General features: G+C 46.0%; 2 protein-coding genes across 2 annotated transcripts in view; one reads left to right on the forward strand and one right to left on the reverse strand.

Annotated features, from left to right (window-relative positions):
• sh3bp5b (SH3-domain binding protein 5b (BTK-associated)) overlaps positions 1–8,695 on the forward strand; it is a 19,846-nt gene extending 11,151 nt beyond the window's left edge. The window contains exons 4-9 of the mRNA XM_065957673.1: positions 2,724–2,888; positions 3,234–3,364; positions 5,286–5,328; positions 5,728–5,947; positions 6,284–6,622; positions 7,808–8,695. Of these exons, the coding sequence (XP_065813745.1) occupies positions 2,724–2,888; positions 3,234–3,364; positions 5,286–5,328; positions 5,728–5,947; positions 6,284–6,622; positions 7,808–8,031 (1,122 nt within the window). The 3' untranslated portion in view covers positions 8,032–8,695. The remainder of the gene's footprint in view (positions 1–2,723; positions 2,889–3,233; positions 3,365–5,285; positions 5,329–5,727; positions 5,948–6,283; positions 6,623–7,807) is intronic.
• Positions 8,696–9,250: 555 nt separating this feature from the next.
• Positions 9,251–22,949, reverse strand: capn7 (calpain 7). The gene is made up of 21 exons (XM_020656635.3): positions 22,600–22,949; positions 22,249–22,357; positions 20,578–20,735; positions 20,400–20,467; positions 19,320–19,553; positions 19,144–19,230; positions 18,016–18,142; positions 17,112–17,197; positions 16,877–16,970; positions 16,473–16,619; positions 16,151–16,257; positions 15,840–15,960; positions 14,995–15,139; positions 14,454–14,553; positions 14,052–14,187; positions 13,895–13,970; positions 13,446–13,591; positions 11,258–11,320; positions 11,042–11,172; positions 10,838–10,930; positions 9,251–10,634 (listed from the first exon to the last, which is right to left on the reverse strand). Exons 1-21 carry the CDS (start codon positions 22,699–22,701, stop codon positions 10,490–10,492), a joined length of 2,475 nt encoding a protein of 824 aa, XP_020512291.2. The 5' UTR covers positions 22,702–22,949; the 3' UTR covers positions 9,251–10,489.
• Between the last annotated feature and the right edge of the window lie 2,413 nt (positions 22,950–25,362).

The raw sequence follows: 25,362 nt of genomic DNA on the forward strand, positions 1-25,362 counted from the left end.
AAGTGAGAGAGGAGAGGGAGAGTTAGAGCCCAGTTCAGACCGCCATTTCAAGACGTGATATTTACGCCCCTGTGATGTTTCTCCTTCAGTCTGCATGTGGTGGAGGAGTAATGGGGGGACGAAGTGACCCCCCCCTCTTTACCGTCTTTAGAGGTGCTACAGAGGAGAGGTGGGAACAGCTGATGTGTGTGTGTGTGTGTGTGTGTGTGTGTATGTGGAGCTCCCGCTGAGCTGTGCTTCAATGTGACTTCACAGAGTGGGACGGCGAGAGGGCGGAGCTTAGTTACAGCTCTTAAGAGAAAATATCAGTCTGACAAGAGCAGCAGAATTGACAAAGAGAAGAAGAAGAGATGGAAAGTAAGATCAAAAACTGGAGAAATGAGAGAGAGAGGTATTATTGTGGTGCAGGACTCGCAAGAAACCCCTGACCCTGCTGCAGCACCAAAACCTCCAAAACCTCCAAAACCTCCTTACACTGATCTATCACAAAGCGTCACGTTAGAAGTAAACGCTGGACTCTGTGGCGCTCTCATTCAGCGTGAGCTTCAGTCTGTGAAGAACCAAACACATGACAGCAACAACAAGGCAGAGGTTGTTTGCTTCTTGCTGTGCTGGCATGATGATGATGATGATGATGAGCGTCTCTAATGACATTACAGCGAGCATGTGGTGATGTCAGAGTGCCCGCACACTGGAGGTCCACAGTGAGAGACCAGAGTCATGTGTGGACGCAAATTGCTGAAAGCGTGCACAATTTTACAAATATTCCGAGCATGCGGGCGCCTTTCTGCAGGAAATGAGCGGCAGTATCTCAGTGGGACAGGAAATCTGCCTTTTTAGAATCAGTTGTTTTTGGGGCCGTTTCCAGAGGTAAGATGTGTTACCTCCTCCTCAGTGAGGAGAGAACAACACAAAGTGCGTACAGTAAGTCAAAGTGGGTCAGCGACATCATCTTGTGATTTAATATTCAGCGTGCTGTCTCACATCCTCACTCTCAGTTTTGACTGTGTGTGTAGTTTTATTTCTTTCCCCTTTGAGTCCAGCTGTGAGCTTTCAAACCTCCGCAAAACTTTGAAATGCTTCTCAAGATGAAAGTAGCTGCGTCATTCATGCTGTACCTTCTATTTCTATTCGTATTGACACACATGCACATAGAGCGGCTGTGGCTCAGTTGGTAGAGTTGTCGTTCGATCCCCAGCTCCTGCAGCCACATGAACGGTGTGTCCTTAGGCAAGGCATTTAACCCTGAATTGTGTGGGATTAGTTACTTCTGATGGACTTTTTACTCAGCAGCCTCGACCATCAGGGTGTGAATGTGTAGGTGTGACCTGCAGTGTAAAAGAGCTTTGAGTAGTCAGAAGACTAGAAAATAAATATACAAGCTCAAGTCCATTGACCATTTACACACACACACACACACACACGCACACACACACGCACACACGTGTGTTTTCTGCCGGTGTTCTGTCAGATAGTGCGACCCATCAGGATGTGTGTCGTGGTGCTCTGTGCGGTGGAGCGTTGTTTGATAGGAGCTGTTCCTCTTTCCATTAATACGCTTCCTCTAAAATCTAAAATGTTTTATTATAGAGTTTAAAAAAACGCTTCCTGTTTCCTTACAGTATGTCGTGCTGTTTGAAAGTAATTTTGTCTGGGGAAACCAAGCCACAATTTCCACATAGTCCGTGCGCGCTGTGTTCCGTCAGCTTCCCTTTCTGTAGCATGAGCGCAGCCATGAGCAGCTGTACACACATCACATCAGAGAACTACAAGATCACAAGAGAACTACAAGATCACAGAGAACTACAAGATCACAAGAGAACTACTAGATCACAGGAGAACTACAGCATCAAATGAGAACTACAAGATCTCGGGAGAACTACAAGATCACAAGAGAACTACAAGATCACAGGAGAATACAGGATCACAAGAGAACTACAAGATCACAGGAGAGCTACAAGATCACAGGAGAACTACAAGATCACAAGAGAACTACAAGATCACAGGAGAATACAGGATCACAAGAGAACTACAAGATCACAGGAGAGCTACAAGATCACAGGAGAACTACAAGATCACAAAAGAACTACAAGATCACAAGAGAACTACAAGATCACAGGAGAACTACAAGATCACAAGAGAACTACAAGATTACAGGAGAACTACAAGATCACAGGAGAGCTACAAGATCACAAGAGAACTACAAGATCACAAGAGAACTACAAGATCACAAGAGAACTACAAGATTACAGGAGAACTACAAGATCACAAGAGAACTACAATTTGTTTGTTGTTTGAACAAGTTGTTGTTCATTTTGTTTTGACGTCATGTTGATTAGGTGATGTAGAATACGTTCAGGAGTCTGTATGTTGTGTTTTATTTTGAAATTGAGTGGAGGCTCTGTGCGTTTCCTTGTCTGACTTCCTGTCTAGGTTGTTCTATTCTGTTCACCTTGATGTGTACTTGCAGCGGGCTCCGCTGAATAAATAGACTCAGTGTGTATATGAAGGTGAGCAGACACCAGGAGTCCCAGGAGCAGTGGAGTGAACTCTCCTTAACCTGTAACTTTTTAAATTGTCAATAAATGGAGACGATGAGTTCTTTGTGAGGAGACTCCTTTACAGCTGAGTGTGTTTCTTTAAAACAGCTGACTCGTTGAGATAAAACACTTCTAAAACATTCTTTAGAATAAATAATAAATCCATCTCTGTTTGTCTGTCAGGCTCAGCTGGAGGCCCAGAAGGCCACGCAGGACTTCCAGAGAGCCACTGAGGTCCTGCGGGCGGCCAAGGAGACCATCTCCTTAGCCGAGCAGAGACTCCTGGAGGAGGACAACCGGCAGTTTGACTCCGCCTGGCAGGAGATGCTGAACCACGCCACCCAGCGGGTGAGGAGGGGGAGAGGGGGGAGCTGATCCCACAAACAGGAGAACATTATTTCTGCTTCTTCTTTTCCTTCTCTTTCCTGTTTCTTCCCCTCTCCTCCTCATTTCAGTTTATGTTCCTCTCTTTCTAGTCTTCGTCTTTGGCCTCCTTTCTCGTCTCCTCGCCCTCCTCTTCTTTTCTGATCACCTCCTCTTGTTTTTATTTCTTCAGACGAGCTGTTGGACAAAACTCACCACTGAAGCTTTCAAATGTTTGGCCTTCCATTGGACAGTATCTGGTTCTTTAAGCTCATGAGCGATATCTCCCTCAGTTTGTGGCTGACGGTGAGCTCTGATTGGCTGTTGCAGGTGATGGAGGCGGAGCACACCAAGACGAGAAGCGAGCTGGTGCACAAAGAGACGGCGGCCAAATACACGGCAGCGATCAGTCGCATGAAGCAGCTGGAGAAGAAACTCAAACGCACCATCAACAAGTCCAAGTAAGCACCCCAGTCTCTGTTATGCAAGTCCAGGTCCAGGTCCAAGTCAGAGCCCCAGTCTCTGTTATGCAAGTCCAGGTCCAGGTCCAAGTAAGCACCCCAGTCTCTGTTATGCAAGTCCAGGTCCAGGTCTAAGTCAGATCCCCAGTCTCTGTTATACAAGTCCAGGTCCAGGTCTAAGTCAGAGCCTCAATCTCTGTTATACAAGTCCAGGTCCAGGTCTAAGTCAGATCCCCAGTCTCTGTTATACAAGTCCAGGTCCAGGTCCAAGTCAGAGCCCCAGTCTCTGTTATACAAGTCCAGGTCCAGGTCCAAGTCAGAGCCCCAGTCTCTGTTATACAAGTCCAGGTCCAGGTCTAAGTCAGATCCCCAGTCTCTGTTATACAAGTCCAGGTCCAGGTCTAAGTCAGAGCCCCAGTCTCTGTTATACAAGTCCAGGTCCAGGTCTAAGTCAGATCCCCAGTCTCTGTTATACAAGTCCAGGTCCAGGTCTAAGTCAGAGCCCCAGTCTCTGTTATACAAGTCCAGGTCCAGGTCTAAGTCAGAGCCCCAGTCTCTGTTATACAAGTCCAGGTCCAGGTCTAAGTCAGAGCCCCAGTCTCTGTTATACAAGTCCAGGTCCAGGTCTAAGTCAGAGCCCCAGTCTCTATTTTTTTTTTTTTTTTGCCACTAATTTTTTTAAATGATTTTTTCAACAGAAAAACATCAACGACATAACATCAGAATAATTGGCAGACATTTAGACATATTCACTTTTAGGTCATAACCTAAGTAGTCCCAGTCTCTGTTATACATCAACAAGTCCAAGTCCAGGTCAGAGTCCCAGTCTCTGTTTGAGGGGATTTCCTGACGGTTCCTGTACACACATTGCTTTTCACAGACCTTAGGTTTGACTCAGGTCGCGGTTTCTGTAATCTTGTGATTTGTCAGAAAGGAAAGACTTCCTCTTTAACACACCTGACTGTTTGAAACCCTCAGAGTGGTACCATGTGGTTCAGACTGAGAGCAGGTTTCACTTTCAGCTGGACTCAGAAGAGGAACATGAACACTTTTCGATTACGGCTCTGGTGCCTGCTAAAGAAGAAGGAACAGTTTGAACACGTGTTAAAACCCACAAACATGGTCTCACTTCTTTAGAGAGAAGGTTTAGGTCTGGAGGGTCAGGGACCAGTCGAGGGTCCATGTTGGACTCTGTAAGTGAGGGAGACTTGACTTCTTTCTGGTCTTGGCTCACGCCGCTCTGACAGTCTGCTCGACGCCTCGCTGTGACCGCACGCCGGTCCAGAAAACATCACAATGGCGGCTAAATATAGAACCAGGCTGGAAACTAGAGCGAGCCGACGACGCTGCTGCTGTGTGAGTGTAAGACAACTCCAGTGAAATAAATCACAGACGGAGAAAAGTCAAACAGCGGACGATACACTCGACCAGCGATCAGATCCGAGTATCAATAAAGTGTTAATCCGATTTGATCAACATCTACCACATTTAGTTGATATTTAAATATGTAATATATAAGAATGACAAACTTTGAATATAAATGAGATAAGATAGTTGAGGGATGACTCTGGTATTTGTGTCTCTTCTGTACCAAAAGTTACCATGGCGATTGTATTTCCTCTTTTTAGCATAAAAACTGGTTTAAGGAGACAGATCGTCTCCGACTACGCAGCAGTTATTTCTGTCTCTAAATGATCAGCTGCCGCTTCGCTGTGCGAGGGCTTTAATCCGTTTTGCATCGTTCACTCATCCAACATCAGCAGCACCCCTTCACCCCACCCCCCTCCTCCTCCAGGTTTCCATGGTGATGAAGAGTGGGTACTGCTCTTTTTCTGGGTTACTTTGCATTTTCCCCTCTGATCTAATCTTTCCCCTCTCTCTCTCATCCACCCCCCTTCCTCCCCCCCCCCATCCTCTGCAGGCCCTACTTTGAGATGAAGGCGAGGTACTATCTGCAGCTGGAGGTACGTGACGCCTGCTCTACTCTCATTTATCTTTGTCTTGAGCCCGCTGGTTTCCCCTGAAGGTGAAAGGAATGTTGTTGACGACCTGGAGCTTGATAAAGGGATTCTTATTTCTGGATTCTTCTCTGTGTGTGTGTGTGTGTGTGTGTGTGTGTGTGTGTGTGTGTGTGTGTGTGTTGTGTGTGTGTTGTGTGTGTGTGTGTGTGTGTGTGTGTGTGTGTGTGTGTGTGTGTGTGTGTGTGTGTGTGTGTGTGTGTGTGTGTGTGTGTGTGTGTGTGTGTGTGTGTGTGTGTGTGTGTCACATTTTTTATTTTAATGTTTTTATTTTTTTATTTCTTCTTTAAAGTTTATTTATTAATAAACTGTCATCACCCCCCCTCTCACTCATCGTCTCCCCAGAACCTGAAGAAGAACGTGGACGAGCGGCAGGCCAAACTGTCTCAGGCCAAAGGCGAGTACAAGACGGCGCTCAGGAACCTGGAGATGATCTCCGATGAGATCCACGAGCGACGGAGAAGCTCCGCCATGGGCCCGCGGGGGCGTGGCGTGGGCTCAGAGGGCGACAGTGTTTCAGGAGACGACGTCTCCAGCTTCAAGATGGAGTCAGACGGGATATCCAGTGAGTACAGTTCAGCCGCTTTCTGACAGAGAGCTGCTGGAACTCTTCAGCCTTTAACGCTGTATTGATGTTTGTTCCACCAACGTTGCGATGTTGCTGCCTCTGCATGCGTGAGCATGACTCAGACGATTGTTCTGATGAGATTAAAGGTCAGATTGTAAACGTTACATCGTCCCATCTCGCTGCTCTGCTGTCAGTAACAGCTGGTTCTCTAAATGTCAGTGAATGTAGAAACGCCTCCTTTAGTGTTGAAGGATGGTTTTAACATGAGCTGTGTTTATGCAGTTTGGATCCTAATGTCAACTACTTCCTTTGTCCCCCTCCCACGTCCTGCAGTGGCGTCGGTATGTTTCGATGACGAGGCGTGTGGCGGCAGCAGCTTCATGTCTGAGGAGGACTCGGAGACTCGCTCCACCTGCAGCGTGGGGTCGTCTCCCAGCAGCCCTCAGGAGCTCCTCTCCAGCTGCCCCTTCGCTAGCTCGTCCACATCCTCCTGCACATCCTCCTCCCCCTCTCCCTCACCCACTCCCTCCTCCCCCGCCCTCCCCTCCCGGCCCTGCAGTCTTGACCTCCCCAGCACCGTGTCGCTGTCTGACTTCGGACTCATCTCTCCGGTGCTCGGGCCTCGCAGTGAGTGCAGCGGAGCGTCGTCTCCTGAGTGCGACCTGGAGAGAGGTGGGTGAAAAACAAGACCGGCCTTCTCATTTTTTGATCTTTTCACAGCTGTGTTATGCGTTATATTTCATCGTGTTCAATGTTTTTAAGGTTTTTATGAGTTTAGAAAATACTCATTCACTGAAGAGAAGGTGTAGGGGACTACAGATATGGTATAGGGAACTGTAAAGATGGTGTAGGGGACTACAGAGATGGTATAGGGGACTACAGAGATGGTGTAGGGGACTACAGAGATGGTGTAGGGGACTACAGAGATGGTATAGGGGACTGTAAAGATGGTGTAGGGGACTACAGAGAATGTGTAGGGGACTACAGAGATGGTGTAGGATACTACAGAGATGGTATAGGGGACTACAGAAGGTGTAGGGATCCACAGAGATGGTGTAGGGGACTACGGAGTCGGTGAAGGGGACTTCAGAGATGTTGTAGGGGACTACAGAGACTGTGTAGGGGACTTCAGAGATGGTGTAGGGGACTACAGAGATGGTGTAGGGGACTACAGAGACTGTAGGGGACTACAGAGATGGTGTAGGGGACTACAGAGATGGTGTAGGGGACTACAGAGAAGGTGAAGGGGACTTCAGAGATGGTGTAGGGGACTACAGAGAATGTGTAGGGGACTTCAGAGATGGTGTAGGGGACTACAGAGACTGTGTAGGGGACTTCAGAGATGGTGTAGGGGACTACAGAGAATGTGTAGGGGACTACAGAGAAAGGTGTAGGGGACTACAGAGACTGTGTAGGGGACTACAGAGATGGTGTAGGGGACTACAGAGAAGGTGAAGGGGACTTCAGAGATGGTGTAGGGGACTACAGAGAATGTGTAGGGGACTACAGAGACTGTGTAGGGGACTTCAGAGATGGTGTAGGGGACTACAGAGAATGTGTAGGGGACTACAGAGAAAGGTGTAGGGGACTACAGAGACTGTGTAGGGGACTACAGAGACTGTGTATTGTGTTATTGAGAAGGGGAAGAAAAAAAATTGGACACAAATGAATATATCAAATAGATATCTGAAAGATGAAGATGTTTAGACTGGAGTTTCACAGCTTCAGTTCATTGATGGAAATACAAAACATTTCATGGTTGTGTGTGTTGGTATTAAATTAACCTTTTAATGACCTCCTCGTCCTCGATCAAAGACTGTTTGTTTAAATCAGCTGTGACCTCGTTTCCTGCTGCAGGTGACCGGGCAGAAGGTGCAGAGGGAGACCTGGACAACGCTCCTGCTGTGACCGCCACAAACAACAACAACATGAACAGCAGCTCCACTCCCAGCGCCAAGAAGAGCTTCAGCCTGGAGTCACGCTTCAGCTTCCTGAACCTGCGCCGCTTGCGCACCGACAACGCCAAAAACACGGACAAGGCTGAGGCGGGGAGCACTGTGGTCTTAGTCAAAACGGTCTGATTGTGGGATTTCTGGCTCCATGTGACCTCGAGCTCTCTGAGACTTTAACAAGCTGTTTATAGGCTATAACTGCACGCCATCTCCAAACTCCACGGTCACCCCGAGACTCTGAGGGCACGATTCACTGAGAAAGGACGCAGGCGCAAGAAGTCTTATTCACAAAGCATAGAGCTCTGACCATGTTTAAAAAGTCTGCTCGGTGCAGTTAGCTCTTGTTTAGTGTTTGAACGTGGAGAGAAGATATTTGCAGCTTCACTCTGCACAGAGCTGCACTCTCACGTTTAGCTGGTATCTCTCTGCACAGGTGTAGCAGGTGCAGGTGTAGCAGGTGCAATCCTTCAGTGAATCCGCCCTGAATGTCATCATTTGTATATAAAGTGTTCTGAACGTCTCAGCAGCATCGTTCCTCCCGTTCATCATCTTCTCTCGGACTCTCACGCCTGAGAAACAGCGAGCGCTGTGGTGTGTGAGACGTGTTGATGATGGTCAGAAAATATTCATTATTTGATTTGATTGTATTTTTCACTCAGTTAAAGGTTCAGCCTGTCCTCCATCTTTCTGTTTAATGTTGATCTAGTGGAGAGTGTCTGACTGTTAAATAACACGTTCTGTTTGATTAGAAGTCACACGTGGAGATAAATAAAGAATAAAGGATTGTTACATGTCCTGTGTGTTGTTTATGTCTGACTCTGTTTCAAATGTCCAGGCTTCATTTCACTTTGAAACAAAGGAGGAAAAGGTGCAGGAAGTAGAGAACGTCTGAACCAGCTGATCTAACCAGCTCGGTGGCTTCTGACTCTAGACTCTCTTTTATACTCACATCAGCCAGGACTCCCTTAAAAAAGAGGTTTTTTAATCTCAATGGGACTTTCCTGGATAAATAAAAAAAATAAAAATCAGTCGTTCGTGTTCAGAACATAATCTGTTTTCTCTCAGGTGAAATGTTTGTTGTGAATGTGAGACTGATGAAGCATGAAGGTAAGTCTCGTGTCAGCATTGCTCGATGTCAACAACAGTGACGAGGCTGAAAGGTCGATTTGAGCGTGTGAAGAGGTCGTCACGGGAGAAACTGACACTCATCGAGTGAGTTTTATCAGCTGCTGACAGGACGCCGCTCTCAACCTGAGGAGTCAAACATCGTCTTCTGATGTCCAGCTGACATCCTTCAATTTAATGAAATCACTTCTTACAAAACAATAAAAGACTTCAGAAACATTCAGAGAGTCACTTTGTTTTTCTGTATTCAAAGTTTGAACGAGTCCAGCATCATCAGTGCAAGTGCTGCAAACATGACCTCATCACTCATACAATATGACATCACTGCTGCAAACATGACATCACTGCTTCAAACGTGACATCATCTCATCTGCAAACATGACATCATCACTGCTGCAAACGACATCATCACTCATACATGACGTCATCACTCATACGACATGACGTCATCACTCACAACAGGATATAAGATGAGCTCATCTCTGAGTTCTTGTTGAACAAACTGTCAGATTTTTATTTCCATACATTTGATGAACAAAATGAGAAAAAGTGCAGCACATCCTCTACAGAGGAAACAGAGGACGCGTTCTTGGCATGAATACATTTTTAAATGTTGACTGTGAAAAGTGATCAACATTACTCACACTCACGCACGCACACACTCTCACTGTTTGTGATATCTGTCTCAAGCCGTGCTGCGTGCTGACCTGAGGCCGCTCAGTGAAATCCACCCACACACACAACATGCAGAGTCGTCATTCAGCTGCTGCCGTACTGGACTCCCTGTGCCGCTGCACGCCGCTCCTGAGAATAAAAACTGTCCCTTCAAACACTTTAAATCCTCTTCTAACTCCAGACTTTAGATCTCAAACTAAACGAGAAGTGCCCCCCCCCCCCCATACAAACTGTTATATTAATTTAGTTTTCTATCTTTGGCGCCACTTTCTACCTACTCTATCTTCTTCAAGTTGTTTGGCAGACGATGTCAACCTTTAGGTTTTTATACTTCACATCCTCTGAATGTCTAAACTCTGACTCTCTGTATCTCTGCTGTCTTTCTCTTGTAGACTGCTTTATATGTTGATGAATGAGGACAGTGATAGCAGCTAACTAACTACAGTTACATGTGCTGCTCCCTTATTGGCTGGCGTTCAGTCGGCCCTGTTTGTCGTAGGTTGTGGCCGTGTTATGTTCACATCGAACCATCTGATCCAGAACTGTTACTTTCATCGAGATAACTGTTTAAAAGTTTTGGTGAAAGTGTTTTTTATTTAGGCTCTTCTGGTCCGCAGTCCATCTGTTACTCGTGTTTCAGAGAGACAACCAGAGAACCAGAACCAGAACCAGAACCAGAACCAGATTCTGTTTGAGTCTCGATAAGTCCCACACCTCGTTACTCTCTCTCTCGCTCTCTCTCTCCTGCACCCGACCCCCCCCCCTCTCTCTCTCTCCAGCGGTTTCTTCATTGAAGCTGGGAGACCTTGAGGGAAGCGGTGCTGGCAAAGTCCAAGAAGAAGGGTCCTTCCTGTTTGGGCAGGAAGGTGGTGGGGATGACGTTGTAGATTCCTGCTGGGACGAGTTCGGCCTCCATGTAGGAGAATCCACACCTGGAGACAGAGAGACACTTTGAGGTCATGTTCAACCTTTAGGCCGGACATCAGCAGCGCCTCTGAAATGTTTTTAACTCAAAGCAATCCCTGCACTTTTACTCCGCCTGCTGCTAACGCTCTCTACTTATTGAAATGAATGAAAAAAGACGCTAGCGCTCTCTGTGACCACACCTCCTCACCTGAGCACACTTTGGTCTTACCTGTAATCTCCACTGCTCTTCTTCTGGAAGGCGGCCGGGCCGGGATCGCCGACCTGCGACACGGTGACCATCTCGAAACCAACGCTGTACTGCCTACAGACGCACACGAGCGGAGAGATGACAGTCAGGGTCTGATCAAATATCTCTTTGATTTGATTTAACCTTAACTCCTCAAACCCCCCTAACCCTCTGAGTCAGCCTGACCTGGACCCTCGCAGCTCAATCAGCAGCGGTCCAGTCCGCTCCACGTTGATCTGGTAGATGGGGTTGTGCTTGTATGAGTCCTTGTAGTTCCCACATCCTCCTGCAGAGGCGCCTTTCCACTGGCCGTTAATCTGCAGACAGGAGCACAGCTTCAGAGAGCAGCAGGAGGAATAAAGTACGGCTGTAAACTTGTAAGTTAGAGAGAGGATAACAAACCCTTTTGGTCTGTGTGAAGGGATTCGGGATCTTGGAGAAGTTGAATTTACTTCCAGAGTAAACCTGAGAAAGAAAACAAAGATGAAGAAGGACCTGATGAAAGTGATCCAACAGGACTGTGAAACGATTTCCATCGAGTTCATCATCACTCAGTCAGTGAGCAGCTGTCTCTGTCAGTACCATCTGTGTCCACCAGAGGGACTTTGTAATCCTGCTAGCTACCTGTACGCTAGTCGAGCTCTCAGCCTACGCTAACGTTGATAGATGTAAAGTTCAGACCCACATTTAAAAACTGAGCAGCCAATAGGACGCCTGTAATACACAATGAACAGAGGTGTCAGGTGGCGTGCAGAGAGTGATGGGGGCTGCGACACTTGGGGTCATGAGCGTGCATGTTTCTTCATTTTATAATGGTAAACTGGTCACACAGGTAGAAACAAACAAAAGAAATGACGCCTCGTTCTCAGCTGATTTATTCCCTCAGTAAACATTTCCCTAACGACTTCATCTTCTCCATCCCTCGGGTTCATCTAAACAGCATGATGTCTGTTTTCTTGAATCAAAGAAACACTAAAGTAGGGTCGCTTAACGATGGCTACGTTCATTACTCTATACTGTGTTGGCTCAGGACAGCGAGCGGCTGGATGCATCAAGAGTCTTCATGTTCTGAGGCCAAAACAGGACGCTAACACCAAGCACAAACATCAACATAAAGCAGAGAGCTGCTGGAGTTAAGGATAAACCTTAAATGTTTCCAAACAGAATCCCAGCTGTTCATTTCTTCATGACTATCTGCACAGAGTAGAGATTTATATCAGCTCGGGAAACATCAGACGTCACGTTTTCTGCTCCATGCTTCGATCTCTGCTGAAGACTCAGAACAAGAGAGTCGAGTCAGTTTTTGTCAGGACGAGCTTCAGAGTTAGACGCTGATCTGAGCCGACGGGAGGGGAGAGAGAGAGGGGGCGAGCGAGCTTACAGTGGTTAGAGGTGACACCACGTGATGTCTCTACACGTGTGAACGGAGAGTCTCTTTAATGAGCACGCCACACGCCTCGCTACAGTCAGCAGTAAGACGCCATGAATTATAAATAACTCAGAGTAGATCTGGGGCACATATGCATAAATACACACACACGCACACAAATACACACACACACTCTCACACACACAAATAAACACACAGAACCACAGACACACACATGCATTCACACACACACACACACACACACACACACACACACACACACACACACACACACACACACACACACACACACACACACACACACACACACACACACACACACACACACACACACACACACACACACACACACACACACACACACACACACACACACACACACACACACACACACACACACACACACACACAGGTGTGATACGTGCACTTCTCTTTTTGATTTCATGATCAACACTTGAAGTTCCTGAATGTTTTCTCGTTGACGCATTAAAGGTCGTCATGACACAGAAAGCCTGAAAACATGAAAGGTCTTTCTATTCTCCAGATTGAACATCACCCCTTTCTAGAGAAGTGTCCCTGAATTTAATTTAATTTACATTGTTTCCTGTCCTCTGAAAGCCTACGACTCGCTGGTTAAACAAATTCACTCGACGCTGTGGTGAACGCCCGGCAGACACTGACCCTGTCAGCATGGATTATGTCCTCAAGGTCTGGTCCCCACTCTATCACATGTGCTTACCATAAATCTGCCGGGTCCTGCAACTGGCAAATCCCGTCCTGAGAGTCTGGGGGCTGCTGTTGCAGGACGCGTCCAAAGACAAATGGTATCATCCCCCCCCTCCCCACAGCCTCATGTCACTGTTGACCTCTGACCACACAACCTCTCTCCCCCCTCTCTCTCTCTCCCCCATTCTCTCTCTCCCTCCCCCCCCTCTCTCTGTTCTTTTTCTTCCTTGTTCGCAGTTTATCTTTATTTCTGTCTAAACTTTCCTCCTGCTCTGTTTGCTATCGTCACTTGAACTGTTTTCACAATTAGCACAGTAAAAAAAATATAAAATCAGGCACTTCAAAATCCACATTAATGAAATCCATCAAAGAAGAACAGGCTCCAGAAAAGAGACCAGATACACGTCTTTAAATAAATAAATTCTGAGTTTCTCTTTTCAAGGTTACAGACGTTTTAACAGAAGCGTCCCTCACCCTCAGAGTGTAGTTGATGGTGTTCTGTTTCTCATACTGGGACACCACCAGTGTGAAGGTGTGTGTTCCTGCGCTGGTCAGCTTCATCTTGGTCAGGTAGTGGGGGCTGTTGATCCGGATGCCGTCGATGAAGGGAGGGGGGTCCGCTGGGGGGGGGGGGTAATGTAAAGTGAGCAGGTTGTTATTACAGGATGGGAGGACTGTCTGCCCCATCATGTCCTTCATCTTTAAACTCCACCGTCTCTTTCCGGTGGACACACTTAAAAACACCCACGTCTTTTTAACCGGACTACTTTCTGTGGACTGATATGATCACAGTTAGACTGAGATTAGAGCCACTTCCATAGCAACCGTATGATGTCCTTAGTAACAGCTTGTTGATGATCTAGCTGCTGCTGGCACAGATCATTTCAGAGTCTGAAGCAGTTTAAAGACACCTGTCAGCTCACCTGGGTAGTACACCTTCTTCCCATCGGTCTTGTAAACGACGAGGGTGATAAACTCCCTGTTCTGTGCGAAGTCGTCCTGGACAGACACACAGATGGTTAACAGATTAGCAGGTGTTAGATGGAGGAGGATGATGATGATCTGGACTTGTGTCTCTACCTTGTCTGTGATGTGTCTGGTGAGCAGCACCCAAACAGCAGCGCCCCCTGCTGGACACTGGACCTCCAGCTTGTACTGCGGGTTGTTGGCCAGACTGTAGACGTCCTTCACCGGGCCCTGCTTCCCATCCCAGCTACTGCAGAGCACAAACACCAGACTCTGATTAAAACGCACGCTTTTTGTTCTTTTGACGGATAATTAAGGACATGAAGAAGAAAATCCTCCGATTTAAAAAGATGAATCCTGCAAACGGCTTGAAAAGTTACTGAAATATAAAATCAATTTTCTTTCTCTACTTTCAGGGGATTTTTTTAAATTGTTGCTCAACATACACACACACACAAACACACACACCAACACACACACACATACACACACAGACACACACAGACACACACACACCTGTGGATGCAGGAGGAGTCCTTGAACAGGGCGGGGTTCCAGCTCAGGTAGATGACATCATAGTACTGACAAAGGTCCTCCCATGCGATCCAGAACACACCTGGAGAGGAACACAGGTGAAAAGACAAACACATCACATGTGATGTGCTGCTGCAGACTCCGCTTCTCTGCAGCTGAGTCGCTTTCTTCTTCTCCTGCCACTCTGACAAATCTCTAACAAGAAGGTTAAACTGTCCTGGGACATCAAGAAGGCGGGGATCCTCTGACCAGCTGAAGAACTGTGGAGGTCACACTGTACGAGTCAATCAGGATTGAGAGCTCACTTTTGTTAACAACAGTTCCTTTGAAAACTCCCTCAGACAGAAGTCAAAGCTCTCACAGTGAGTCAGAGTTGTCCTAAGATCAAGCGGTGAACGCCGTCCTGAGGCGGATTAATCTAAAATAAGCAGCGGGACTAAGAAGACTTTTCACTGAGGCGTCAGCACGTTATCTTCAGTGTTATCATCGTTTTTAGGTTCTTTTAAGAAAACAAATCGAGTACCGTTATCGAACTTCTGGGCCGTCTTTGGGTCAAAGTTGAGGTACTTGAGGAGGTCGGGTGTCCAGTTCTTCTCGTCTCGCTCGCTGTAACGGCCCTTCCACCGCAGGTGACTCCACGGATTCTTCAGCTGCAGGAAACGCATTCCCTACGAGAGCAACACACACACACACACACACACACACACACACACACACACACACACACACACACACACACACACACACACACACACACACACACACACACACACACACACACACACACACACACACACACACACACACGTGGGTGGGTGTGTTGCACCCAACAGACGAGTGTGTCACTGACTGATGGGAACCTGCTGTTGGTTATGTTGTGTTCATGCTTGTGGGAGAAGGAAGTGGGTGGCGTCTTTAACGCGACCCTGAGTTATGACTTAACGAACTTATTACAACAAAGGCATCAGATAGAAGGACAATAAGAGTCTCCACTGGAACGCCTCGAGGTCGGCCGCCTGTTGCTGCAAGCGCTCCCTAGTCATGGTTAACAACTGAACATCACGCCGTGTGGACCCGGGGTCTTACTGTCAGCGTTCACTGAGACATCAGAGTGACTCAGTGTTTCTTCTCTTTCGACCACAGAGTCTTAATTTACGTTCTCTCTCCCCCCCCCCCGTCGTGTTACCAGTAGAAAGTGGTGAGCAGTTTACAGACGCCACAGACCGTTACAATACGTCCAAAGCCGGTGAGCTGTCGTCAATTTAATGTATCTGACCGAGTCTGGATTTCAGTTGCATTTAGTTTTTACATTTTTACATATTTTATAAAATTATGAGGTTAAGATAAATTTATTTATTTTCGGCCGACCTTGTATTCTCGGATGTCAAGAACAGCGTAGGCGTGTGTTGGCACCAGACCCCATCTCTCCCCTTCCTCCTCTGACATCACGCCTGTTGCCGTGGTGACGAGGACGTCGCCCCTGTGAAACCTGGCAACAGAGCGCAAGAGAGACAGGGAGAGAGAGAGAGGGAGAGAGGGAGAGAGAGAGAGAGGGACAGGGAGAGAGGGAGAGAGAGAGAGAGAGGGAGAGAGGGAGAGAGTAGAAAACAAACACGGGTCAAACAGAGGTGGAGACATTAAAGGATGGACACAGCGAGGTGTGAGAGCGGCGCCCTCACCTCTGGAACAGCATCCTGAACGTGTCGTCTTTGCTGAACGACTGATTGTCTGAGTGCATGGCGATGCGTTCAGGGATCCAGCCAGTGAGCGCGTGCAGATCGATATTCTGCAAAACATACACAAAAGTTCAGACAGTTTTACAACCTGGATTCTTTCCAAACTTCAGGTTTTCAGTTTGATGCTGACGAGTGGAGGATGTTAAAGACCTGCAGAGACCTCCATGTGTTTACAGCCTGTGTGATATTACCTCCTCGCTCTCTTGTTCCCTGTCATCAGTTTGAACTAAGAGTTATAAAGCTGAGTCTCTCCACCTTCACTCACCGAGTTGGAGCCGGGGAAGTCGTATCCTCCCATCACCTTCATGTAGGCCTTCTCGATCAGGGACACCCAGAGCTCGTTCCTGTTGCTGGAGTAGGAGCACAGCAGCTCCCCGTTACGATCCACGGGCAGGTAGTCGTCTATGATCACCTGCAGCCGGGACGGAGAAGTGCTCTCATGACGACTGGATTTAGAACAAGAAACTTCACTGACGTGTTTGAGACTTAGAGAAACTGGATGAAGAGGAGGAGGAGATGTGAAGTCTCTATAAACATTTAAACCTGCTGTTATCTGCTTCAGCACCCCTCAACTAAACCTACACTTATATATATATATATATATATATATATATTATTAGCGCTTCATTTCAGCTTCAGATTGACGGGCTGCAGGGATTTAACCCTTACCTTCCTGGGGACTCCGTTGATATGAAGTTTGACCATGTACTTCCCACACGGGTTATACTCTGGTTCCCCTCGTCTGTTCTGAGGATAGATGACGCTGGAACACACACGCACACGCACACACACACAGTTTAAAATGAACGTGGGATATAAAATAAAGTTGTTTTTTTGGGGTCTTCAAAGGGTCAGATGTGAAAGTTGCTGAAAAAGGTAAAAGGTGATCGTCTGCTCATCGTACCTGGTGATGAGTTTCTTGTTGTAGCGCCTCTCGTAGGCCGCGCTGATGGCGAGTGACGCCACAAAGGAACAGTCAGACACCACGGTCTGCACACAGGGAACACAGGATCACGTCATGAACACTTTAAGATGGTTTCAACATCTTTAAACTAAGATCATTAAAGTTTCAGGTTTCACTTCTGAAGGCTACTTCCTGTCATGTCAAACATCAGACTAGGATACAGCTGCGCCCTCTACTGGCCGACTTTAAACAAGCGCACGCATCCAACAGAAAACACACGTCAGCTCAGCAGGATGTACGTTCAATGCTCGGTGTATCTACGATAACTAATTTAGTTTGTGTGCAAAGAAATAAGGCCTAACACAAATGTGACGAAGAAACACTAAATGACCACCAGGAGGTCTCCCCTTCTCTGTGGGTGCAGAGGGGGCTCAGGAGCTCCGTTTAGACTTCCTTTCATGACATCACAAAGGGCAGTAGCCCCTCCCCCAGGTGGGTGACACTCCCACAGCTAGGTGTTTGTTCTGCCCTCTGAGTCTGCCTTCTCACCGTAAACAATAGGACATGGAGCGAGAAAGCCAGACACACCCAAGCCCTTTCAGAGAGGGGGCGTGGTCAGACACAGCTCATTTACATATTTAAAGGTACAGACACAGAAACAGCCTGTTCTGAGCAGGGCTGAAATAGAGGGGTTTATAGGCATGATCAAAGACAGGATCAGAGTGGATTTAGAACAAGAAACTTCACACACATGTTTTGAGGAGCTCTGAGACTTATTTACACTGGTTGAAGAAGAGGAGGATATGTGACCTTTAACCTATTCACAGGGTGACATCTGCCACAGAAATACAGGACAGTAAATATCAGTTGGTGTTTAACAGACGGAGGCTCGATCCGCTCTGACCTGCTTGATGCTAAAGCTGGACACAGACATGATCATGGTGGGGTTATTACAGATCTCGTCTGGACGGACCCAGCGGGAGAAGATGGCTTTCTGTTTAGGTGACAGAGCCAGCTTTCCGGTTTTGTCCCTGTGAGAAGAAGAAGAAGAAGAAGAGTTGATACAACATAAGTCACATCACGATGGTAAAGCAATCACAGAAACACTGAAAGCATTTCTTCAGCCTCCTCAGTAACAAACATGATCCTGCTGTAGTGTTTGCTCATCTTATGAGTTTGTCTTTAGTCCTTCAGCTCTTCTTCTTTCCAGGAGGCGGTGTGTCCGTTAAAGGACAGCGAGGTTATCAGCTGATTAAAGCGCTTCACTCAATGACCTGTTAACGTTTGTAATGATGACATGTTGTCACAACAGTAAAACTGTCTGTCCCATAATGAACAGATCACATGCTATTTATTTTATCTGAGATGTTGCAGCGCCCCCTGCTGGCCATCATATGTAATTGAGTTAAATGCTGTTTGTCTGTTCTGTTGTTCAGATAAACTTTGAGCTGAAGGTTCAGGATTTAAACGAGCAACGGCAATAAATGTTTTTATTATTTAGGTTTCATAAAATTACTACGGCTTAGGTATCAGTACGTTAGAGGGATGTAACGGTACACAGAGGGCACGGGGTCACGGTTTGGTGCACCGAGGTCGGGTTGCGATGGCGGCAGGCGAAGAAAGTCAACCCAGACCTCCCTCTACCCAGCAACGTTTTCCAGCTCGTCCTGGAGGATCCTGATCAGATGACTGAACCACATCAACTGACTCCTTTAGATTTGAAGCGGCATTCCCACCCCGATTGACAGCAGTGACGTCCCAACCGACTCAGTCTAACCTTTAATGGTCATCTTCCCCTCCTGGCTCCTCCCACTGACCTCTCTGTTATCTTTGCTGCTTCAGCAGAACCAGAAAGCTCGACCACATCACTCCCACTGAAGCATCTGATCAGGTCGGCTGAGTCCGTCCCTCTTAAATCACACTTTTATCCTGATTTAGCTGACTTTAACATGTTTTAAATTAATTTTATGTCTTTAAATGTTTCTCAGTTATATTTGTATAACTTCACAAACTGAGAGAAAGAGGAACTCACGAGAACGGGACAGGGAAGGCAAAGCGCTCCCTCAGGTCCACGCTCATGAAGGGCACATAGGCCATGTTGTTGATAGTAGAAGTACTCCTGAAAGAAAACAAAGACAGAGCGGTTAACCTTCAGAACACTCAGACGTCTCTTTAGTGAAGACCCCCCCTCCCCCTCCTAGCTCTCACCTGAGCACCTCGATCTCCTCAGACGTGTAGCGCTGACCCTGAGGCTCGCTGGACTGGACCGCTCTCATTGGCTGGGGTCGGTCGTGGAGGCTGAAGTCTGGCCCGAGGGGGAAGAACTGGCGGGCCGGTCCTCCAGAACTGGCAGCACCGCTGGGCCTGGTTCCTGGAGGCCCCGTCCTGTCCTGAGTCTGAGCCGGAGCTGATCTGGACTGAGACTCTTTGAGACCCTCGGCCCTGCCCGAAAACAACGGCAGAGAGAGACCGTTAAACTCATTCAAATGAAAGAAGTGAATAAAGACATGAAGAAGGAGACAGGAAGTAAAGGACGGTCTTTAGTATCCGGGCAGTTTAGAAGATTTTTTTCATTTTAATGAACTTTAATCAACAGGAGATGTTGCATCATCAACTTGAAATAATTTCCCTTAAAATTAAAAAAAATGTCCTCATAGTCTATACGTGCTGCAGTCTGTCAGAGACGCGCACTATAGCGCCGTCTCAGGAGCGTGCCAGCAGCGTCACTCCGCTATTTTTGATGGAGCCCACTGCAAGCTGAACAGAATAGATCGACCCAGACAGGAAGTCATAGAAGGGAACGCACAGAGCGACAAACAGACTCCTGATACTGTTGTTTGCACTTTGTTATTGTTGTTGTTGTTGTTTGTTTGATTGTCTCTTTATTCAGGCGTGATCTTGTAGTTCTCTTATGATTTTATTTATTGATTCGAGTGGAAGCTGCTGAATGTTTGGCAGCACTTTGAGTCTAAGACAAATTTCCCCAAGGGGAATATAAAGTCTATCGTATCGTATCTTGTGCACCCGTGTGTCTGGCTGCTCATGATCCAGAAACAGACCCAGTTGTTCGGGTTGTGGTCTGTTGGACAGAACTAAGCCGTGGTGCAGAGACGTGATGTGGAAACTGCTGGAAAAAGGCCAGAAAATGGAAAGCTGAAGAAAAAAACAAAAAATGGTTCTGGGCGTGCCACATCTGAAATGTTCCACACAAAGTTGGGACTGTTTAGGGAGCCGGGGGGAAACACCTGAAATAAAAGATGTGTCCAGCTGACATTCAGGAAGCCTCACCTGTCCAGAGCCTGCCGAGCCAGCTGCTTCAGTTTGGTCTGCAGAGCCGGGTCCGCTGTGTCGTTAGACTGAAACACAGGAGGTCATATAAACATGAGAGTGAGAAGGGACGATGGAGTTTAGTGCATGAGAGAAGAGACGGGTGAGAAGCAGAGAGTCACAGAACGAGAGGCCTTACCGTCTTGATGCACAGCTCCACAGCCTGAGTGTACAGTTCAACGGCTTCGTCGTCGTTTCCCTTCTCGTCTTCCTCAAAGGCCTGCGTGACCAGGAAGTGGGCTCGCTCCAAGTCCACCTGCTGCCGGGACTTCAGCGGGTCACTCTTCTGGGCCTGGACTGGAGTCAGAGAGAACGTTAAGAGGACGCTCTTAAAGCTGCAGTGAGGAGCTTTGAAACAGACGTTAAAACTGGCGACCTCTTAAAGTAGACTACACCTTCAGAGACTGGATCGATTACTTCTGTATTATTATTTTAATGCCTGAAATCACTGCTGGGGGGGCGGGGGGGGGGGGGGGGGGGCGGGGGGTGGATCACACAAAGTGAGTAACAGTTAAAACATTTTCCATGGCAACAATTTATAATGATATGTTTGTTCAGAGAAAACACGACGAGATCAGAAAACACGACTTGACACATGTAAAGTATTTAGCAAAGCCATGACATCTGCTTTGTCCACCAGGGGGCTCCAAAACCAACACAAAGTTCTTCTATGGGGGGTTAGGGAAGCTTCCAACAACAAACAGCAAACAAGAAGTTTCCTTTTGTCCACAGAAGTTGTTAATTTTCATCTTTTTATGGAATGAGAAATGATTACTGATGTAACGATTCACTCAACTCACGATACGATTCTCACACGATTTAGTTCACAAAATGAGACTGAAGACAAATTATGACTGAAAAAGAACCCTTTCATTTCTTCATGAAAAACACCAATGCACCTCGTCATCTCTTTGGCTCTCTTTGCACTTAGAGGACTAGAGTAGAGGACTTGTTTGGTCATATAGTGTAAAAAAGAAAACATCTACAGGAAGTAAAAATAATACGTCATCTCTTCTGAACAGCAGGAAGAAAAACGAATGAGTGCTAAATGTGTCATCGACAGGCTGAGCCACAGAACACGACCACAGACTCAGAGGTCACACACCTACGCGTTGAGCGAGCCGAATGACCCGCGGGAGGCGATCAGAGAAGCTCACACGCGGTCTTATTTTAAGTCACTTTTAAAAACTCTATTTTCGCCCTGCTGTTTGTGTGTGTTATGTTTTATCATCTGTTTCCTATTGGCTTTAATAAAATGATGTGCTTCAGCCGCTCGACAAACGGAGGTCGGAGCTCTCAGAGGACAACCTCTGACCTTCAAAGTATAACTCAGTGGACTCCTTCTCTCAGGCAGAATCCAGAGGGCCAAAGGTTAGTCACTAAAATAAAACAACTCTGAGTTTAACAGCTTGCCTTGCTGTTTGCTCTTTAACACGAGGTGTGCGAACATGCAAATCACAATCACAAAGTCAACATGAAAGCACCTCTTATTACTCTGAAGACAAACGGCGCTGAATAAAACACATCAGGTTATTTACTCCACGTACGGTTTCATCAAACAGGAAATGAACCTCCTCCGCTGAGACGAGGAATATTTGAAATACTTCAGATCCTGACAAACAAGAATCCTTTCAAACTCAAAGTGAAACTGATTCTAAAGGGCTACGTCATATTGTGTGTCTCCAGCCTAAGGCGGTCTTTGCATGTTTCTCCGTCACAGTCTTCCCTGAAATCTCTCTTTTCATCGTCTGAACAACACCTGAGTCCAGAGGAATCCTCTGTGTCTCTGCGTGGTCTCAGGTGAGCTCACCAGCATTGTGGAGAGCCTGAACCCGATCCAAGTACTCGTTCACTTTGTCCTGGATCCCGTCCAGCTTGGACCCGGCCATGCCAGCGTATATGAGTGCCTGGGCTGCCTCCTGGAGAGGGGGGGGGACACCAGAACATGTGGAGGTCATAAAAACACATGGTAGACATGAACAGACTGTAAAGAGACATAAACAGTAATGAACAGATCATCAGGTTCAGTCTCTGCAGGGGGGAATACATCAAACATGTCTTTGTTTACTTTCAGGTGAGGTGAGCTAACAGCTGTTTACTCTACTTTATATAAAACACAGTCTGGTTATAGTTGCTCGTTATAATGTATTAATAAACTTACCTTGTAATAAAACACAGCCTCGTTGTATTTGGCACTCTGGTCGTATGTTACAGCTGTTTTAGCGAACACTACAGCGTCCCTCTCCAGCGCCGTGGAGTCCATCCTCTAAACTTCACCTGACAGCTAACAGGCGAGCTAACCGCTAGTTTCAGTAATTCACTAAAATATCAGAATATCTGCCTCTCCCCGCGAAACACAGCTCGATTCATCGACTTGAAGGCAGCATGTTGAAGACTATCCCGACGACAGTCCTCCGCTCCGTGTCCTAAACTCCTGAGGTTTACTTTTCTCTTCTGACAGATGACAAACACAACACCAGCAAAATACCAAAACAATCACGGTGTTTCCGGGACACACGACCCGCGCAGGCGCAGTGGAAGGGGGTTGGCTGTTGGCTGTCGTGTGTTGCGTTCAAAGGCGGTTAGAAACGACACAGATAGAATAGAATAGAATAGAATAGAATAGAATTACTTTATTGATCCCAAACTGGGAAATTGTGGTGTTACAGCAGCAGGTTATCCAAACACACATTATGAGTAAAAAACACAATACAAGCAAATCTAAACACAATATAATATTAAATACAAAGTAAATAAGTACTAAAAAATATCAAAAATAAGAATGAATGTGAATATATACAACCAGGATGTAACTAAGTATTACTAGTCTTAAATAGGAAGATTAAATGTGGAAGATTGAATGTAAATGTGCAAAAACAGAGTTGTAAATGGTTGTAAATTAAATATGAAAGATTAAATGTAAACGTGCAATAACAGAGTCGTAAATGGACAGTATTGACATAAGTTGAAGTGCATGAGTGTAGACATATTATAAGCAGAAACTGAGATGTTCTTCCTCCTCCTCCCGTCTTCTTTTTCTTCTTCTGTGTTGTTTAAAGGCGGTTGTCATTCATAATGTTGGATTACCGCCTCCGACTGGTTACAGATAAATCTACAATCTTCTGACTATAAACTTGTGAATAAAGAGAAACAAAACAAAATACTAATAATATTTCAGTTCAATTCAATTCAAAGGGCTTCATTAGCCAGGGAAACATACATTTAAATGCTAAAGCTGGAATGGAAATAAAACACAAAATTAAGAGCAATAACAGAATAACAAAAATGAAACATTAAAGTAACAGATCTGAGCAGGTTCACAGTTTTATAGAAAGTGTAGAAACATCACAACAGTTTCACTTAAAATGTTAACGAACAACCCTGCATATTCTGACAATATGACAGATAATTAAGCGTAAATCTTTAAGCTCTTTAACTTTGATTGAACATCGAAGCTTCGTCTAAACATGACCTGATGACGGAGACACTTCAAAGACATCTTCAGCAGCAAACGACTGAAGAAGAGTTTTATTCGTTCCAGTTCAGATCAACTTTTCAACTTTTGCATGTAAAGGCAGAAAGTTGACTTGGACGTGTGAAAACATTTAATAACATTAAATAAACACAACAATGGAAACAGAGTGTGACGTGCTTTATGAAGACTTTATTAATTAACACCTCTTCAGTATTTATCATTTTTCACGTTCAGCTTTTATTCCTCATATCTTATGATTCATCAACTTGTAATAACTGCAGGATGTTGTAGTGACACAAGATGACCACTAGATGGAGATATAGGTAAATGACTCTACTTTGTATCCTGAGAACAAAGTTTAGTGCAGAGCCTGTAAACAGCTTGAAAGGAGATTTCTTTATCATTAACATGTAAATGAGTTATCTCACTCTGCAGACTCTGAGGAGTGTCTCTCATAAGAACACGCACACTCTGCATTAAATCATTAACTCACTTTCTTTATGGCAGTTTCCATAAATGAAGCAAAGCATTGATGAAAATCTGTTTGATGTATCAAAAGGTTTACTCTTAATGTAACTCAGTAAACAGCTTGTGACCCCGACGACCTAAAGGGTTCTTTGTTAGAAGTGTAACTGGTTCAGGATGTTTCCTGCTTAGTACAATGTTTGCATGAGGTTAAAACGTCATGTGTTTGGGAACGCCGACAGCCTAACGGTTATGTGGTGTGCCCCATGTACAAATCCATGTACAAATCAGACCTCTGACCTTTGCTGCATGTCATCCTCCCCCCTCTCTCTCCTCCCTGTCTCTCTTCAGCTGTCCTCTCTAATAAAGGGGGAATAAAATGTCCTGTGTTTGTCCCTCGAGTGAATGAGTGACATGCAGCCTCTCCTGCTTAACGAAGGTCCTTTCTGAATAAATGGAGCGACGCCGGCGAGCTCGTTCAGGCCGGTAACTGGAGCTGCACTGATTTCACACTGACCTGCGTCACCCTCCACAATCACCTTCTCCACGCTGCTCGTGCTCCGTTTAGAGATTTATTCAGAATCATTCATGTTTCTAACTGATTATTATTCATGATGTTATTTGATATGATAACATGGTATGAAATGACAGACATTGATTGCACAGGGAAGTATACACACACATATAGTTACTAACCACATATCTTCTTAGCAGCTCCTGAGCCTCAGAACAGTTTCAGCAGCTGGCTGTTCATCATGAGTCGGGTTAGGCCCAACCTTTCTGCCTCTTAAAGGAAGTTTTTCTCTCCACTGTAACTTTGCTAAATGTTGCTAAGTGCTCATGATGGATGACCGCTGTGTCTTTGTAATATAAAAATAACTAGGTTTTTTACCTGCTTTTTGTAAAGTGTCTTGAGATATCACTTGATTGATTGGTTGACTGAAGGAAACACTGAAGCGGGACTGAATCATATAGAGCTTTTAT

The sequence above is a fragment of the Labrus bergylta genome, chromosome 8 (genome assembly GCF_963930695.1).
Source record: "Labrus bergylta chromosome 8, fLabBer1.1, whole genome shotgun sequence".
NCBI classification, from domain to species: domain Eukaryota; kingdom Metazoa; phylum Chordata; class Actinopteri; order Labriformes; family Labridae; genus Labrus; species Labrus bergylta.